The 20,141-nt window shown below is 41.3% G+C and overlaps 1 protein-coding gene across 3 annotated transcripts in view; it reads right to left on the bottom strand.

Moving 5' to 3' along the window:
- Positions 1–3,206: 3,206 nt before the first annotated feature.
- The window catches only part of TIMD4 (T cell immunoglobulin and mucin domain containing 4), a 94,846-nt gene continuing 77,911 nt past the window's right edge, over positions 3,207–20,141 (bottom strand). For all 3 annotated transcript variants that reach the window (XM_074378807.1, XM_003943730.3, XM_074378808.1), the window contains 4 exons: positions 9,343–9,392; positions 6,184–6,301; positions 4,597–4,636; positions 3,207–3,667 (listed from right to left, as the gene is read on the bottom strand). In XM_074378807.1, the coding sequence (XP_074234908.1) occupies positions 3,583–3,667; positions 4,597–4,636; positions 6,184–6,301; positions 9,343–9,392 (293 nt within the window). In that variant the 3' untranslated portion in view covers positions 3,207–3,582. The remainder of the gene's footprint in view (positions 3,668–4,596; positions 4,637–6,183; positions 6,302–9,342; positions 9,393–20,141) is intronic.

Raw genomic sequence — 20,141 nt, 5'->3', positions numbered from 1 at the left:
TTCAATTTATCATGGGCCACGTCATCTCCTGTTGACTCCCTCAACTATATCAGCTGCCTGGCCTCTGAAGTCACTGGAGTTTGCCACCTCTGCCCCAGGCAGAGCTAAATGTGCTGCTTCTAGGTAGGTCTAGGGGCCAAGGATGAAAAGAGCTAGAAGTCAGGAGATAAAAATCCCAGACCTGTATTGAAAGAGGGTATCTCTGCCACAGCATGGAGAACAGATCAGAGAGGGAAAGGAGTCAAGTCAGAGATTATAGTTAGGAAGGTACTGCAAGAATCCACGCAAAAAGCGATATCAGCTTAAAGGAGGTGAAGCTGCAGGACCTTTGCCGCTGGTACTGGAAGCTCCTGACCCTCGGTCTGGCCAAGCCCACCACCACACAGCCCTGGTAAAAGGGAGATTCTTTTCTTGAACTCTCAATCCATCTGTTAGGAATTACTACGCTGCAACATTTCTCAAACTCTTAACACGTATCGGAAACATCTGGAGGTTTGTTAAAACACAGTCTGCTGGGCTCTACCCCAGAGTTTCTGATTCTGGAGATACGGGGTGAAGGACCTGAATGTGCATTTCTATAAAGTACCAGTGATGCTAAGTCTGATGGTCAGAAGTGCATAGTTTGAGAGCCACCAGACTAGACCAGAATTTTTTTGTAGTCCTTGGTTCTACATTGGAACCAGTTTGAGACATTTTTCAAAAATTCAGATGCCCAAGTCATATCCCAGACTAACTGCAGAAAGGGTAGGACTCAGGAATTGGCATTTAAAAGCTCTCCAGTTGATTGTTCAGCTTACATTGAGAACTACTAGGACAGAGGCTCCTGGAGGCCACTACCAGTTCTAAAATAGTATGATTGCTCGTGTCAGTGTTTCTTAGTCTGAACAAGGAATTTCAGAAATATATTTGGGAATTGATTGAAGATAGCCCTTTGCAAAACAGAAAAATATTCACTGAGTTTAAATGTTCTGTTTAGGAGGTATCTGCAGTCTTCTTTTTCTAGTCAGACCCAAGTTGGTAATGACATTGATAATGGCAGTGGTTTTGGAAGATGGATAGGGAGTATGAGAAATTAGGGTGAGGTGTATCATTAACTTGACTACATACACAAAGCCATCTAGCTCCACTCTGTTTTCCAGATGGGAAAATTCAGGCCGTGATCCTGACTCTAGACCCACTTTCCCCCACATTTCTAAATAAATGTTTGAGTTTAGCATACTAGACCAAGTCATTTCAAGTATCTTAAGCTAACAAAAGCCAAGTTGACCTAAGGGGAAAAAAAAAAAAAAAAAGGTCAGGCGTAGTGCCTCACACCTGTAATCCCAGTACTTTGGGAGGCTTAGGTGGGTGGATCATCTAAGGTCAGGAGTTTGAGACCAGCCTGGCCAACATGGTGAAATCCTGTTTTTACTAAAAATACAAAAAATTGGATGGGCATGGTGGCAGGCACCTGCAATCCCAACTACTTCGGAGTCTGAAGCAGGAGAATCACTTGAACCCTGGGGGCAGAGGTTGCAGTGAACTGAGATTGCACCATTGCACTCCAGCCTGGGCAGCAAGAATGAAACTCCGTCTCAAAAAAAAAAAAAAAAAAGAAAGAAAAAAGAAAAACAACTGCCAATCTTCTGCTCACTGTTTTTATCATTGGGGCCAATCATTCTGCCCAACAGCAACTGAACAAGTCAGATGTCAGGCTGCCCTGGGCCAGTTTATTCCAAGTGCCCAGGTGAGGGGCATTTTTACTAATTGCTGGATCAGTGTTGTGTGAATCAGCAGGACAAAAAATCTATAGGCTTCACCAGTCAAGTCATTAGACTGATTTTTTTTCTCTCTTAATGTCAAGAAAGCTGAAATCCAAAAGACGGATACCTTTGGAGAACCAGGTACTTATTCCATTAATGTTGCTATAAACATGCTGGGAAGGTCTTCACAGAAATGTCTTTCAGATATGGCTTACTTCCCACATTTCTACCCAGCCAGAAGCCCCTCTCACTCAGGCACACGTTTTTTATTCATATTCAACACCTGTTTGTTTTAATCTGTCTCCCAGGGTTCCTCATGTTAGTAGTTACTTAAGTTTTAAACTAAACCTGTTGTTACCGAGGAGCACATTTCCATGAATTATATTTAGAGACTTATTTGTATTGCCTTGCTTTCGCATCTAAGCACTGCCCGTGGTGGAATATTGTTGTCATTCATCACATTTTACTCCCATGGACTCTTTTCTGTTTCAAAATTAAATCCCCCATGCAAGAATGAAGATGTGACACTATGGTCAACTCTAAAGACACTCAAATGTGAAAAGAAAATAATAGAAAATTTAGGAATTTTAGAAGTGAATCAACATTGGCTGGGCACAGTGGCTCAAACCCGTAATCCCAGCTCCTTAGAAGGCTGAGGCGGGCTGGTTACCTGAGGTCAGGAGTTTGAGGCCCGCCTGGCCAATACGGTGAAACCCCATCTCTACTAAAAATACAAAAATTAGTTGGGCATGGTGGTGGGCACCTATAACCCTAGCTATTCACTCGGTAGGCTAAGGCAAAAGAATTGCTTGAAGGCGGAGGTTGCAGTGAGCCGAGATTCCACCATTGCACTCTAGCCTGGGCCACAGAGCGAGACTCCATCTCAAGAAAAAAAAGAAGTGAGTCAAAGTTACAGTGTGATTCCTTGTCACTTCCTGCCTTGTTAATGAAGCGTAGGCTCTGTGCTGCTCCTATCATACCTGCAGTGAGACACTGAACTCTGAAAGCTGGGCATAAAAGAAGAGATACAAACACATACAAGACGAAGGTAATTAGGGTAACAAAAGGACCAGAAATTGCATCCCAGAAGCAAGGAAACTTGGAGAAATAGAGGTTCTCCTTCCAATACCTGAAGAGTTAACTGCTCCAGTACTTCCCAGCATGCTTAGGGCAATAGCAACATTAATGAAATAAGTGCATGGTTCTCCAAAGGTAACCATCTTTTAGATTTCTACTCTCTTGACATTACCTTTAAGAGAGAAAAAAAAATCAGCCTTATTACTTGACTGATGGAGGCTACAGAATTTTTGTCCTGTTAGTTCACACAACACTAGCCCTTGATAAAGACGTGTTCTGTATAGACACAATGAATTTAACTTGAATCCATAGGCAGAGGTCATCAGGAGATAGATTTTGCTTTAAATATTTCTGAATCTCAGAACTGCTCTGAGATTGAATGGACTCCCTTGGGTGAGGTAAGGAGTTCACCATCACTGAAAGTGTTCTAGTATAGCAGGCATCCCCAAACTTTTTACACAGGGGGCCAGTTCACTGTCCCTCAGACTGTTGGGTGAGGTAAGGAGTTCACCATCACTGAAAGTGTTCTAGTATAGTATAAAAGATCACTTCTACAGAGATGATTAAAGCATGGACAGAGAAGGTGCGGTCTCTAAAGTACCTTTGATTTGTGAAAAACGAAAGCAAGACTGTATCAATGACATCCACGGGATAAGTGAGTCTTTTTTATGAAACAAACAAACAAAAAAATAAACCTACTAAGATTTATTTTGACACTTCAATTGTCATGCCCCCATTCTCAAGCCTAACGAAAAGTAGCATGTTAGAGGGTGAAAAGGCCGTCTTCGTCTTCACTTCCATGCCGCGTGTCATTGAGGACATTTTTACTATCTCCAGTGCTGCCTAGCCTGTAAACAGATGAGAGAGGCTGACAATGGGAAACACAAGACTGGAAAACAAAACAAAAGACAGCTGCTGCTAAGTTACAATCCAATTACCCTTAAAGTTCAAAGGGCTCACCGTTCATTCGGTTTAAGCTCTACGTCGTTTTACAGATTGGAAAATTGGGGCTGCAGGGGAAAACAAGTTTCTGCCAATCCATTACAATAAAGGAGATAAAAAAAATTTCTTAGCAAAATCTAAAGTCATGATTTAATACATTTATTTACCAAAAGGTCTCTAAGTATGACCTTGAAAGGTCACTTTGCTGGGTGTCAGTTTCCCTACTTGTTAATACATATCACACTATCAATGCAATTAATTAGTGAAGGCAAGGCCCTCATTGATAATTTACACCAAGTCTTTTCATTTCTTTTCCAAAAGCTATAGAATAGGGCAGATGGCTAAAATCCCCTACTAGAGAATCTTCAAACACTCTTTTTAAAAAGGCCCTAAAGTAAAAAGCTGTTCCCATGATCTAATTGGGCAGAGGAACCAACTCCCAGGAATAATATTCTACATGCTTTTTTCATTTTCCATATTGCCAACTCTCCTCAATAAACTCAGTTTAACAATGTCCTCTTAAACTAATTTACCCGTGGGTAAACAAAAAATTTCAAACAGAATAGAGTGCTGTATCACCTTCTTTCCTTTGCATGCTATGCTTCTATTAATGCCACCTGCCTTTGTATTGGCATTTTGCTCAGACACAGTGTTAACCAAGACATGGGTTAATGTGAGCTAAATCTGCACAACTTTTTCACTTCTAATGTCACATCTTTCCAACTCTATGTTTAATCAGAACACAAGCTCAAGTCATTAAACCACTGAGTAGTAGCTAATCATTTGTAACAGCTTGTACAATCATTACAACAACCATTCATGCAAGATAAATTACCTTGTGTGCCTCTGCAAACAATTGATTTCCATGAGTTTCTCTGAAAAGACAAGGCCACAGTGTGAGCAGAGTGGCTGTGGTGGATAGAACATGCAAGATGCTGGGAGATTTCCAGTGCTGCCTCCCAAAAAGCAGACAAGGGCCAAAGGTGAGAACCAGTGGCTGGCTTTAGCAGAAAAAGCCATTCCCTTTCCCAGGTCAAATGCTTGCTATTTTAGACCACAGTCCGTGCTCATCAATTACAAATTCGTTCCAACATGTGGGCAATGGAGTTAAGCTATTTCATTTTGAGTCATCTGCCTATCCAGAATTCAAATACTCACTTGGGTTTGTAAACATTTCTTTATGAGACACACTCAGAATTTAAAACTGTAACCATGCCTTTGTATGAAGGCTAACAGCAGGATTCCAATAAATTTTAAATTTCCTTTTGCACCTGGGGCAGGTGTTGAAATATACAAGTTTCACTATTGTTCCAATCCGCTGCGATGGTTACGAGTCTCATCTTCTGACGTACTTCCCTGAAACAGCTTTTGTTAATGAGTACAGACCAATTTATCTCAATTTTACAATAGTACCAGGTGCCATGTGCCTATAATTTGCATGAAAACCATAAGCTCTGTTTCATGGCTCGTTTTTGCAGTGTTTTAAAACTTTTAGGGGCAGGGGTGGGGTGGGATGGAGGTGCAAGGTCATGAAGCAGCTTGAGAATTTAATGAAAACTATAGACTTTGTCCCCTGAAAAATGTAGGCATGAACATATAAGTACTTTTGCACGATTTGAAAGGAATCACATTACCCTTGAAGCCACCTGTGACTCGCTTTCAGGGAACACATAAGAAAACCAGGATCAGACCAGGCATGGTGGCTCATGCCTGTAATCCCAGCATTTTGGGAGGCCAAAGTGGGTGGATCACCTGACGTCAGGAGTTCCAGACCAGCCTCGCCCGCATGGGGAAACTTCGTCTCTACTTAAAATACAAAAATTAGCTGGGTGTGGTGGTGAGCACCTGTAGTCTCAGCTACTCGGGAGGCTTAGGCAGAAGAATCACTTGAACCCAGGAGGCGGAGGTTGCAGTAAGCTGAGATTGTGCCACTGCACTCCAGACTGAACAACAGAGTGAGACTTCATCTCAAAAAAATAAAAAAATAAAAAATAAAACAGGAATCGTTTATGGTCTTCTTCCTGCAATAATCATAGCCAAAAGAAGAGACAAGCTAAGATTTACTCAACCATAGAACAAAGACAGTGATAATCTTAAGGCAGTAATAGGGATAAAATTAATTAGGCATGTCAAGAGTATACCATCAGGACTGGCACAGAAATGTCCAATAAATGAAAGTGCTCTTATTCTGCTTTTTTTTTTCTTTTCCAAAATGTCAACTCTACCAGGAGGTTAATACACAGAGGCATTAGCCGCTTATGGAGAATGAGCTTACTTGTTACTTCCTTGGCTGGGATGGAGACAGTGACAAATCTGAGCCTCTTTGCGGAGAGAGAAAGGAGAAGGAAGTGGATTCAACTCCAGATCCTCCTGCAGTCATCAGGGTTCTGAAGTGCTCCATCACCTGGCCCTCCCTCCTTACCTCTGAAAATAAACGCCACGAGCAATGCCAACAGCAAAAATCCCAAGGAGGGGACGATGATCATCAGTAGTTGGGAGGTGAGTATCTCATTCTTCGTGAGTGTGGGCATTCCATCCATCTGACGGAACACAGGTAAGGAGAGGAGCCCAGTCACTGCTAGACATCACCCTCACGGGATGATATCCCCACCCAAGGGTACCTTACAACCACCAGCAGTTTCACCACATTTCACCATCTTTTGCCAAAAATCTCTGAAAATCTAAAACACGTTACCCATATCCCAAAATTTTGCTTAGTGTTAGACATCAGGCATCAGGGGCTGTGGGCCTCAGGAGTCTGAGGATAAAAAATAACTGTTGTGAGCTGTGTTTTCCATGGTCAAATCCCTTTCATGGCTACTGCTCAAATCCTTTGAGCTCTCCCTAGCCCTGTGCTGCTCTTTTCATGGCTGACTTAGGCTTCGAGAGGAAACAGGATTAAAGAGAAAATGAAACTTAATTTCCCATTTTTTACAGCAGTGGTTCTCAGAGTCTAGATGTGGAGCTCATGAGAGCAAAATGATTTTCGTTGGACATTTTTGCCATTTTCCTGTCATTCTCTCTTGAGATATACAGTAGACTTTCCCAGAGGCTATGTGATGTGTGATGTCATTGCTCTCACTGATACAGACTGTGGAAAGCAGAGATGAGAATCCCTCTGTCTCTTATTCAGCCAGACATGAATGAGATTTGCAAGAAATGTAAAACAATGCCATTTTTCTCACTAATTATTTCACTCGTTTTTCTCAGTAATATTCTTTTCAAAATAGAGTTAGTTGCTGTTAAACATGTGACGTTAGCACAAAGTGGGCTTGTTGTTATTTTTAAATGAATTGATTTTTAAATTTTTTAAAAATACAGACACATGTCTAACAAACTTGCACATCTACCTGAACCTAAAGGAAAAGTTGACACATTTTTTAAATTTTAAAAATGAGATGTATCTCACAATGTTCCCAGGCCTGGGTTCAAAAATAAAGCAGCAGATACTTCCACCTGGCTTCATGAGATTAGCAGCTTCTATTCATTATCGACAACAACCCGCTGAATTTGTGCAGTTCAGAAAGGAGAGATTATATGACCCGGGTTTACAAGGATACATAGTCATGGAAGATTTTTGGAAGGAGAACTTTCGAAAGCCAGGAAATGTGGGGAATTCATCTGAAAACAAGTAGAAAATTCCATTCTCTGCACATTTTAATCAGTTACAGGTAAGCAATAGAAACTTCATATGGTCAATCAGTATTTTTACAAAAAAATGGCAGAGAAGTTAGTATTGAATGTATTAAACTGACTTTCTTCTCCAGGAAAAATGATACTAGGCTCTGTTATCTTGGGCAATGCCATCCTACAAGCAAATGAACCTGAAACCCTTTCACTTAGATATAAGCCACAAGCCTTAGAACTCCCTGTACTCATGTCACTATTTACATACACAAGTAAAATCCAAGTTAAAAACAAAAAGCGTATAGGGCAGGCGCAGTTGCTCATGTCTATAATTCCAGCACTTTGGGAGGCCAAGATGGGTGGATCATTTGAGGTTAGGAGCTCAAGACCAGCTTGGCCAACATGATGAAACTCCGTCTGTATTAAAAATACAAAAAAATTAGCTGGGCATGGTGGTGCACACCTATAATCCCAGCTACTTGGGAGGCTGAAGCAGGAGAATCTCTTTTATTCTTTTGAGATGGAGTTTAGCTCTGTTGCCAGGCTGGAGTGCAGTAGCGCGATATCAGCTCACTGCAACCAAGGCAGGAGAATCTCTTAAACCCGGAAGGTGAAGGTTGCAGTGAGTCAAGGTTGTGCCACTGCACTCCAGCCTGGGCAAAAGAGTGAGACTATGTCTTAAAAAAAATAATGGAGCCAGGCACGGTGGCTCAAGCCTGCAATCCCAGCACTTTGGGAGGCTGAGGCAGGTGGATCACGAGGTCAAGAGATCGAGACCATCCTTGGTCAACAAGGTGAAACCCCGTCTCTACTAAAAATACAAAAAATTAGCTGGGCATCGTGGCACATGCCTGTAATCCCAGCTACTCAGGAGGCTGAGGCAGGAGAATTGCCTGAACCCAGGAGGCAGAGGTTGCGGTGAGCCAAGATTGCGCCATTGCACTCCAGCGTGGGCAACAAGAGCGAAACTCCGTCTCAAAAAAAAATAAATAAATAAAAATAACGGAATATAAAGGGACCCTGACACCAAAAAAATTGAGAGGTGCTGCTCTGCAGACAGGCATCGAGGCATCCTGCTGGGACTATGCCATCTCCATTGACCAGGCTATGCTTTCCCCCTCTCTCTTTGTTTCATTCGCCAACACACAGTGGGCACAGCAACCAGGGCAGGACAAGAGACAGTGTCTGAGAGAGAGATGGGGAAGAAGAAAGAGGGGATGGGGGACCTTCACGTATCCTTTATTGACATCTGTACTGCCTGAAGCTTTCACTTAAAGTGGCTTGAATCACTTTTGTAATTAAAAAAAAAAAAAGTACCCTCAGAAAATAAGAGGAATATTGATATCAGGTGTTGATTCTGCAGTATGTCATGAATCCTGGGCCATGCAGAATGAACACACAATGCTCTTGCATGTTTTTTATGTTTCCTTCTTTTTGCTTTTCAAAGCATCAGCACACACAGAAGTACAATCAAGGTTATTTCTGCCAAGAGTAAAAGTCTACAAATTCTTGGGCTATTTCATAATCATTGCAATTAATTTTGCCACTTAGCAATATCCTGCTTTTCCTAGTTCATCTCTGCAAACTTCTACAGTTGATTGGGTTTTTTTCTTGAGACAGAGTCTCGCTCTGTCACCCAGGCTGGAGTGCAATGGCGCAATCTTGGCTCACTGCAACCTCTGCCTCCTGGGTCTAAGCGCTTCTTATGCCTCATCCTTCTGAGTAACTGGGACTACAGACATGTGCCACCACACCCAGCTAATTTTTGCATTTTTAATAGAGATGGGGTTTTACCGTATTGGCCAGAGTGATCTCAAACTTCTGGCCTCAAGTGATCCACCCGCCCAGGCTTTCCAAAGTGCTGGGATCACAGGCATGAGCCACCATGCCCAACCACTACTGTGGATTTGTATAATTTAAGTGATATATATCAAACACCTCACAGATGTTTTACCTGTCCTGTTTGTGTTGTTTTGTTTTGCTCAGGAACTGCTCTCTCAGATGCTGGGAAAGAATAGAGAAGAAAATGGTTATATGTGTGGTGGGGGAATAAAACATCACATCCTGAAATAGGTAATTAAGAGCCCATCTGGAACTGCAGCTGATGTGTTTAATTATTTAATCCTGTCTTTTTTGTATAATCTATTTATGCATATTTGGTTTGGTATGGTTTTAATGTAAAGTTTATCTGCTATCCAATATTATCCCCCAGAAACATCTCCATTTTACAGATGGGTAGAGTCGGGCGTTGGGCCAGCAGGCAGTTGGCTCTAATTTTTCTGTAGGCCTCAGCAATTCATTCAGGATTTTTATCCAGCATGAAAATTCATCACTTTTCTAGTTAGCAAATATTTATTGAGCACCTATTACAGGCTACGCAGTGCAATAGCTCCACCTTGGACTTCGTAGAATTTACAACTTAGTGCAGAAAACCAAATGTAAATAGTAGAAAACATAATTAGTTATGAGTACAAAATTCTAGGGGAAAAAAACAGCATATGACAGTATAGGGACATATCAGGAGGATGGCAGACTTGTTCTGGAGGGTCAAGGAAAACTTTCTTTGAGAATGGGAGCTTATGCTGAGCAGTGGAATCAAGTATGCATAATCTACAGTTGAGTTACAGGGGAACCATATTAAGAATGTACCAAGTGCTAAGCACCGTTCTGGACACTAAGAATACTGTGAGACTGTGGCATGGCCCCTACCCTCAAGAAATTTACAGTCCATTAGAGAAGAGAAACGGAAAGATGATTTCAGCCTAACAGGCCAACGATAGTGATGGAGCACACACAGGCTGCTGGAAGAACAGGTCGAGGGAGAAGCATTCAGCTCAACATTGTAGTTCATTGAAAGTTTCATTAGAATAAAGTTTCATGAGGACAGAGTCCCTGTCTGCCTGTTCACCACTGGGGCTCCAACATTGCCTGCATATACTTGGTACTCAATCAATGCTTGTTGAATAACACTTGAGCTGAGTTAAGGTTGTGTAAGAATTAACCAGGCAAAGAATGGTGGCAACAGTGTCTCAGGTGGAGAGAATAATGTCAGCAAAGTTCTGGAAGCAAGAAAGAGCATGGTCTCCATGTCAGATGGCAAGCAGCCGTGAAGATGTGAAATGACGGGTGGGCACTGCAGGAGATGAGACTGAGGTGAGCAAGAACCAATCAGGGAGGGCCCTTGTTTCCTGGTGGCAAGTCTCCATTGGATTCTGTAGGCAATGGAAAACCACAGAAATGTTTAAGCATGATATGGTCCAGTTAGGAGGATAACGGAACAGCCAAGATGAGAATTACCATCTAATTACACATCTGAAATTCAGAGCTAGGAAAACTGAAGAGAGAGAGATTTCAGAAATGCTTAGAAGGGAGAACAACAGGATACGGATGTTGAATGTGGGAATGAGAAAGAGAAAAACGTCTTTGATACCTCACCAGTTCCTGCTTGAAACACCTGGCCATTGCCTGAGCTGCCCACTAAGACTGGTGACAGGGGAAGGAGTGGAGAAGGGCAAGTCTGGGAGAAAGGTGTTGAGTTCACATTTACAGTCACTGAGTGACTGTGGGGTACACGGAAGCACAATTTGCCTGACAAGCAGGTTGATGCATTTGAATCTCAATCAAATGCAGGAAAAGGTTGCAGTTGAAAGTACTGTTTTGGGAGTCAGTATCCAGGGAGCAGCTGACCTCCTCAGAGTATATAAGAACTCCAAGGGCTGCATGTTCAGACAGAAGAGCAGAGATCCTGGAAAACACTGGCATTCAAAAGCAGGCAGAGGAGATGGGAGAAAAACCGAAGAGAAGAAATGGTCAGAAAAGAGCAGAAAGTAAGAGAAGTGTCAGAAGCCGGGTCAAGGAAGTAAACATCCAGGAGGAATGTAAAGTCATATGTACAATAAAATCTTAAAATAGAAACAGAACTTAAATAAAACACACAGGGAGAAGGCCTGGATATAATAAACACCTAAGCTAATAATTAATGAAATTGATCAGTGTTTTCCCCCAAGCTTCCTTTGTACTTAAGGCAAAAGGATAAATGTGGTTGATTTTGTAAGGTTCATAATTTGGTATCAGAGAGCTTAATTTGTTCATCAGGAAAGAGGCTTGTTAAATGCCTAGGAACATTAAATTCCAAGAGGAAATTCAGCATGTTTTCATATTCTAGAACTAAGTTATTGTTGTTTTTCTCTCAGAAGTTACCCCCTAAAGCTGAAAATTGCAGGTAAGAATTTAAAACTCCTACCTCTGTTCTGTCAAAATCCTGTTGTATTACAACGATTTGTGATGAATACGCCTGAAATTGAAACCATCAAAGGGAAAAGCTGGCCTGGGTCAGTTTTGTCAGAGCTAATCTGTATTTTAAATTGGAATTGTCTAATGGGAGAGACATTTTGCAAACACAGACACTGCTGTGTAATACCAAACAGCATTTTTTTCCTCCTTCTTCTTCTTATGAAGATGCTGAAAGCCCAAATGGGAAGCACTCCAAGGGCTACAGGGCTGTACACAGAATGGCAACACTGAGCATAAGTTGATGGTGATTTTTCTTCCTTGCGAAAAGTAGCCATGCCAGTGGCGAGGGGATGGGGGTTACGCAAGGCAAAACTACTGATTTCCAGGTTGTCTGTGGTCCTCCAGCCCTCAGACTCTCAAGGCCCTGAGCTCTGACACAGGTACATTGAGACGAAGGCAGGAGCCTCCCAAAACTTGCTGGTAAAGCGATTCTGCAAGAGGGAAGTCTAATGAGTAGCATAGTATCACGACCCCTCTCCCCACCACTTCACATCCACCCAGAAACTCAGGCTGTGACATTGTTTAGAAATAGTATCTCTGCAGATGTAATGAGTTAAGCTCTTGAGATGAAATCATTCTACATTTAGGGGAGGCCCTAAATCTATGATGGGCGTCCTTAAGAGAAGGGGTCACAGAGTCACAGAGAGACACACAGAGAAGGTCATGTGAAGACGGGAGAAACTGGAAGATGCTGTCATAAGCCAGGGAATCCCTGGAGTTTCAGAAGCTAGGAAGAGGCAAGGAAGGGTTCTCGTCTAGAGCCTCCAAGGAAAGCATGGCCCTGCTAGCCCCTTATTTCAGACTTCTGCCCTCCAGAACCGAGAGTGAATAGAAGTTCTGCTGTTTTAAGTTTGCGGTATTTTGTCTTACGGAAGCCCCGGGAATGACATTCAAAGGAATCAACAAACAGACAATGACAGTGGCCTTAATTGGGGGTAATCAACCTAAAAATAAGTCAGAAAATGGGTGCTGAACACAGGTAAGACTAAATTCAATGAAAGATCCTAATATTAAACTTCAAAGAGTATAAATCTAGTATCATTATTAAAATACCATTGAACATTATTTATTTATTTTTGAGACAGAGTCTCACTCTGTCGCCCAGGCTGGAGTGCAGTGGTGTGATCTTGGTTTGCTGCAACCTCCACCTCCTGGATTCTCTCATGCAGAAATACAGAATTATGTATATTTAAATATTCTCATGCCTCAGCCTCCCAAGTAGCTGGCATTACAAGTGTGAATCACCAATTTTTTGCATTTTTAGTAGAGACGGGGTCTTGCTATATTGGCCAGACCAGTCTCAAACTCCTGGCCTCAAGTGATCCACCCACCTTGGCCTCCAAAGTACTAGGATATAGCAGGCGTGAACCCAGCCTCACGTTGAACATTTAATCCTCAAAAGCAACCCTATGAGGTAGACATTATGCATATTACCAGTGAAAAAACTGAGGCCTATGGGGTTGAGCAATGTGATGGAGGTTGAACAGGTGGTAGTGGTGGAGCTGGGATTTGAACCTGTCTGACTGACATAAATACCTATGCTGTTAACAACCTCATTATACTGGAGCTCAAGTGCCTTGTACCCTATAAATAGCACATCCTACTGACAGAAGAAAGGAATGTTCAGGACAGTGATTGGCAGTGAATCTAGAAAAAGGATAGTCCAGGACAGTGGTTTCTAAAGAGGGCTTGGTACCCACCATGAGTGTCATAAGCAATCCACTGCCTTTGGGGAAAATGACATCTTCTATTTCCATTTATTTATACCTCATCTATTAAACATTGTCCAGAAGGATATATTTCATAATGTACAGAACAAATTGGCAAACAAACAAAAATAAGCATGTTAATAACAAGAATACATTATTTTTCATCAGAACACATTATTATTCTGGTCTAGAGAAAAGGAAGGAGTCATTTGCCTCTCAAATGTAGTTTGGAGACTGCAGTCAGCAGAATAATGACACTCAAATATGTCCATGTCCTAATCTTCAGAAACTGTGAATATGTTCTCTTACAGGGCAAAAGAGATTCTGCAATGTCATTAAGTGAAGGATCTTACAATGGGAAGATTATCCTGGGTTATCTGGTGGGCCTAATGTAATTACAAAGGTCCTTAGGAGGAGGCAGCAAGAAGGTTAAAGTCAAAGGATATGTGATAAAGGAAGAAGAGTTCACAGGGAGAGATATTTGAAGATGCTATGCTGCTGACTTTGAATGAAGGAAGGGGTCACAAGCCAAGGAATGCCTCTAGAAGCTAGAAAAAGCAAAGAATCAAATTATCCCCTAATAAATCCGGTAGGAATGTAGCCCTACCGACACCTTGATTTGAGAACTTCTACCCTTCACAACTATGAGATAATAAATCTGTGTGTTAAGTCACTAAGTTTGTGATCATTTGTTATAGCAGCAACAAGAAACTAATACAGAGACAGTGGTCTCTAAGACCTTCCAAAAGAACATTGGCTCTGGGACAGGGACAAGAGATGAAAGAAAGATTGACTTTTCATGTTAACATTTTTGTATGCTTTGCACTTTTTCCTTGTGTGTGTATAATGTACCTTGAATTAATTAAAATGTAATAACAATAACAAAAGAATCGTAACATTAACTCCACTTTTTCTGGGTTCATGGATTCACCAAACCTTCTGGTTAATATTAGATTTTTCTACAGGATGAGAATGTATTTACAGGAGGATTACCAGTTAGAGTTCTTGGTGCTAGAATTCTCACTGTAAGTTAGTAAATTGGCTTTCCAGCTTGTATTTTGGACTCGAGTTCTTGATAGGCATAGACACTCTGGTAAAATGGAATTCCTGTAACACTTAACCTTAGACCTTGAAGCACTGCCAAGCGCTCACCCCTCAGCCTCCCTCACTGTGGCATCCTGGAGTTCTCTGCCATCACTAAGTATCTATCTCAACTTTCCTGGCTGTGTGATATTGGCCAAGATACTTCCCTTCTCTGAGCCACTGTTTCTTCATCTGAAAATGCTAATATTTCACCAATGGATCTCCTATATCCTTTTTAACCTTTCTAATTCTGGATGTCTTTTTACAAATAATTTTACTGAGAAAATTATTTCACAGCATTCTTTTAAAAGGAGACAAAACTATACTTAGTATAGGGAATGAGTATGCAAATATTTTAAAATACATACAGAAATACAATAACGTATTTTAAAATATTTGCATACTCATCCCCCAAAGAAAACTAAAAAGAAACATAAAGACTAAATACATCTGCTTTCAAGTGGAAATATCAACACAATTAAAATTATTCTTCCTAGTACCATTTTAATTTTGTCTAATTTCTAAATTTTCTCAAATGTGACTTTTTAATGGTAAATATATATATATATATATATATATATATATATATTGAGATAGACGTTCGCTCTTGTTGCCCAGGCTGGAGTGGATGGCACGATCTTGGCTTATCGCAACTTCTGCCTCTCAAGTTCAAGCAATTCTCCTGCCTCAACCTCCCAAGTAGCTAGGATTACAGGCATGGGCCACCATGTCCAGCTAATTTTTGGTATTTTTTTTTTTTTTTAGTAGAGATGGGGTTTCTCCATGTTGGTCAGGCTGGTCTCGAACTCCCAACCTCAAGTGATCCACCCCCCTCAGCCTCCCAAAGTGCTGGGATCACAGGTGTGAGCCACTGCACCCGGCCTAATGGTAAAATACTGTTTGTCTCTTATGTTAATCACTGGAAACTCTGGGATGCTTGAGACAAGAGCAAACTCTTGGAGTTTGTGTCCTTTCTCTGAAGCAGTGTCAAAGTGACCTTCTATGTGAAACTTTAAAGACATATGTTAGAAGCCCAGTAACCCACAGCCAAAAAAGGGTTAGATGATGCTATTAAAAAAGAACACCCTCTAGATCTAAAAGTACTGACATGGAAGCTGCCCAATAGATACATACTGCTTGTTTTTATAAGTCAAAATAATTTTTAACAGTGAGTACTAAACTGTATTTTGCCAGCATCAGTTTCCTGGCTTGGACAATGTACGATAACTATGTAAGATGTGATCATTGGCAAACACTGGAGGAAATATAGGAGAACCTTACTGTACTTTTTTTGCAAGTTCTCGTGAGCTTAAAATTATTTTAAAACAAGCTTTAAAGAAAATAGGTTTAAGGGGTGGGTGTGAATTCCAAGCCTGTAATCCCAGCACTTTGGGAGGCTGAGGTGGGCGAATCACCTGAAGTCAGTTCAAGACCAGCGTGGCCAATATGGTGAAACCCCATCTCTACTAAAAACACAAAAATCAGCCAGGTATAGTGGCAGCACCTGTAATCTTAGCTACTCAGGAGGTTGAGGCAGGAGAATGACTTGAACCTGGGAGGCAGAGGTTGCAGTGAGCCGAGATCACACCACTGCAGTCCAGCCTGGGAAACTGAGTGAGACTCTGTCTCAAACAAACAAACAAAAAAAGACAATGGTTTAAATATAGGCCATTTCGCATTGTTCTATCACATATATGAATGGTATATAACAGCTTTGTGGTAAAGATTTGTTGAATGAAACTGTTGATGAAATGCAAAGTGAGTTTAAAAGAATATGGAATGATTTTGAAAGGAAAAAAATTGAAAATTTTTGTGAAAAATAATGATCTCTTGCTATGAGGAAAATTAAAAAGACCAGGCAAGGATGGTGACTGATGCCTGTAATTCTAGCACTTTGGGAGGCCAAGGCAGAAGGATTGTTTGAGGCAACAAGTTTGAGACCAGCCTGGGAAACATATCAAGATGCCCTCTCTACAAAAAAAAAAAAATTGAAAACAAAGTACCAAGCATTCTAGGCTACAGTGGGCTATGATTGGGCCACTGCACTACACCCTGGGCAACAGAGCAAGATCTTGTCCCTAAAAAAAGAGAAAAAAAGTCTGAAAAGAGAAAGGATACTTCACTTTACAAACTGTGACAGTGATAATCTCTTTATCTGTTCATGGGTGAGAGCGTTTGTTTTGTTTGTTTGTTTGTTTGTTTGCGATAGAGTCTTACTCTGTCTCCCAGACTGGAGTGCAATGGCATAATCTTGGCTCACTGAAACCTCTGCCCCCCAGGCTCAAGTGATTCTCCTGCCTTAGCCTCCTCAGTAGCTGGGATTACAGGCTGGTCTTGAATTCCTGACCTCAAGGAGCTGTGATCTGCCCACCTTGGCCTCCCGAAGTGCTGGAACTCCAGGCATGAGCCACTGCGCCCAGCCAAGGGTGTTGCTTGGGGTACAAGCAACTTTTACTTCATGTGTTTTAACTTTTTTTGTGTGAGTACAGGTATTTATTCTGTAACCTGAAAAATGAAGTTTAAATGTTAAAACTGTAGCATAAAACCCCCACCTTTATCTTTAAAGGACTTAAAATCTATTAGGGTAGGAGGCAATGTTTAGTATATGGTCTGGAAGAGCCCTATAGAAACAATTTCACATCTGCCCTTTCTAATGAACCTGTCTTGTATCTGGAAGGTATAGATCAAAAGTTTGCAAACTACAGCCTGAGGGCCAAATCCAGTTCACTATCTGTTTTCATACAGCCTGGGAGGAGATAAGATTCATTTTCACAGTTTTAAATAGTTGGAAAAAATCAAAAGAAAAATTATAAGTCATGACACATGAAAACTCTATGAAATTCAACTATTAGTGTCCATAAATAAGGTTCTCTTAAAGCACAGTTGTACCCATTTGTTTACCTATTGTCTATGGCTGATTTTGCACTATGGTAGCAGAGCTGAGTAGCTACAACAGACATGCTGACAGCAGAGGCTGCAAGGCCTAAACGATGTACGTTCTGGCCCTTTACAGAAAAAGTTTGCAGATCCCTATCGGTCTACTGTGCCAAAATAACCCCCATGGTGTCGAAGAATTAAATTTAATTGTTAAGAGCCTTAGAACTTAGGGTGGTAATAGACTTCCCTTTCAACATGGCTAGGCTTACAGTGGTTGACCAGAACCTGCTCTTTCTCAGTTAGAACTCTGCTATATGCAGTTCTAAAGTGGCATTAAAATTTTAAACATGAAGATCTTTTAAGAGTCCACTTTTAATATCATCCCTGTTCCCATCCTATTCCTAGAGACTTGTGTGAAAATAAGCAGAGACTTTCTCTTGGAATACATTTATTGAGCACTTACTATGTGCCAGGCACATTTATAAGCACTTCATATAAATTATAATTTTTTGTTTAAACTTGAGACAGGGTATTACTCTGTTGCCTAGGCTTGAGTGCAGTGGTACAATCAGGACTTACTGCAGCCTCAACCTCCCAGGCTCAGGGTATCCTCCCACCTCACCTCTGCCTCCCAAATAGCTGGGACTACAGGTGTGTGCCACCACACCCAGCTAGTTTTTAAATATGATTTTTGGTTGAGATGGAATTTTGCTTTGTTGCCCAGGCTGGTCTCGAAATCCTGGGCTCAAGTGATCCTTCCACCTCAGCCTCTCAAAGTGCTGAGATTACAAGTGGGAGCTACCATGCCTGGCCAAATCATCATATTTAATGCTCATAAACCCATTTTACAGATGTGTAAACTGACGCTGAAAGAAGTTGTATCAATTGCCCAAGGTGACACAAACAATTACAGGAAATTTGAACCCAACTCTGAATGACTAAAAAAAAAAATGTTCGTAATGAGTCTGACAGAAAAGAAAAAAAGCATAATAAAATTCTACTTGAAAACACAAATTCTCCAATGAGTGAGCTTCAAGCCAGAAATCAACTGGAAAGAAAAGCACTCTGTCTTCTCAGTGGGTGTATTTTAAAACAGATATCACATATGTTGACTCATCATTGAATTCATAAATGCTGGGACTCATCTGTCTCTATGCTTAAAACAAAATTAGTTCTGAAATAAATCAACTCAAAGATACAATTTTAATGTAATCCTGGACATTTAGAAGTGACAAGTGCAAGTTTCTTCTTTCTCCTGGGTAGCCACAAGCTTATGCTGCCCCCTCTGGATCATGGGCGATATGATCTTAAAAAATGCAAAAGACTGCAAAAGAATCCAGAAATCACAATCTGAAGGTTTAAGAGTGGGGAGGGATTTGAAATGGTCTCCTCCAATTTCTTTTTTTTTTTTTAATTTGTTAAGAGGAAAGCTGAAATCTGAGAGAAAGTTTCATTTGCCCGAGATTTTACAGTAAATGAGTGAGAAAGGAAGGGACTATGTACATTTGCTGACCTCTACTCAGAATTCACATTTTCTGACCTTTCCAGCAACACTAATACAGATCTGGAATTTCAAAACTCCTTATGAAAGTGGAAACATACACGTATTGAATTCACATACTTGCTTTAAATTCTGAAGGCCTCTGCATGTTTTTAATACGTAGAATTATCTGAAAAAGCATTGTACACTGCAATAAATCAACAGAGCATTACATACATGAGTCAGGCGTTCCTTAGGTCCAAGGGAAGAATTGGGTGGGGTTTATGTTGGTAATTTTGAAAGAGAACAGAGAGCAAGGTATGTTGGAACCCAACGCGGTTCAGAAAGAAGAAGAAATGATGAAATGCTGTCACGTTTCACACAGATTAGGTCAACGGAAGGAAACCAGAGATTCTAGAACTCCATTGTTCAAGAGGCACCCTGGTTCTGAACTTTGGCCTCAACCTTCCACTGGTCCTAAGACATGCTAGCAACAAAATCTTATCACCCCTGTGAGAGCCTAGAGTCACCTCCTCAGGCTCCCGTTCTCATGTGCCAATAGCTGAGGGTCTCAGTGAAGCACAGATAAGACCTCATTCCTAATCCTTCATCACTGGACTCTCCTCTGAAGGGCAATGTCTAGCACTCTACTTTGCCCACACCAGCTGATCAATAAATCTTCACTGAGGCCAGCCGCGGTGGCCCATCCTTGTAATCCAGCACTTTGAGAGGCCGAGGCAGCCAGATTGCTTCAATGCAAGAGTTCAAGACCAGGCTGAGCAACCTAGGGAGATACCATCTCTACGAAATTAAAAAAAAACAAATAGCTGGGCTTGGTGGTACATGCCTGTAGTCCCAGCTACTCAGGAGGCTATGGCAGATGGATCGCTTGAGCCCAAGAGATTGAGCCTGCAAATTACCCATGATCGTACCACTGCACTCCAGCCTGGGCTGCAGGACAAGATCCCATCTCAAAGACAAACAAACAAAAAGTCTTGATTGTGGGAGGTGAGAAGATCTGCCTTTAACCTAAAACCCTCAGAATTATTTATAATGACAGCAATAATAGTGATTGGCTACCATATACTGAGTACTCACTCCAGGCCAAGTGCAGTGTGAAGTATTTCCCACATTCTTAGCGAATTCTCAGAAAATGCTCTGCAGTAGTTACTTTTATTGTCCTCATCTCACAGTGGGAAACTTGTGACTTGGAGAGGCTGAGCAACTTGCTCAAGTCACCCAGGAAGGGACGGTGCAAATCTCAGAGCCAGGATCATCTACCTGCGGAGCCCAGGTTCTTATCTTCTGGGC

Source organism: Saimiri boliviensis, chromosome 1 (genome assembly GCF_048565385.1).
Source record: "Saimiri boliviensis isolate mSaiBol1 chromosome 1, mSaiBol1.pri, whole genome shotgun sequence".
NCBI classification, from domain to species: Eukaryota; Metazoa; Chordata; class Mammalia; order Primates; family Cebidae; genus Saimiri; species Saimiri boliviensis.
Note: the sequence above shows the minus strand (reverse complement) of the source record. Positions and strands in the feature narration are given on the sequence as shown.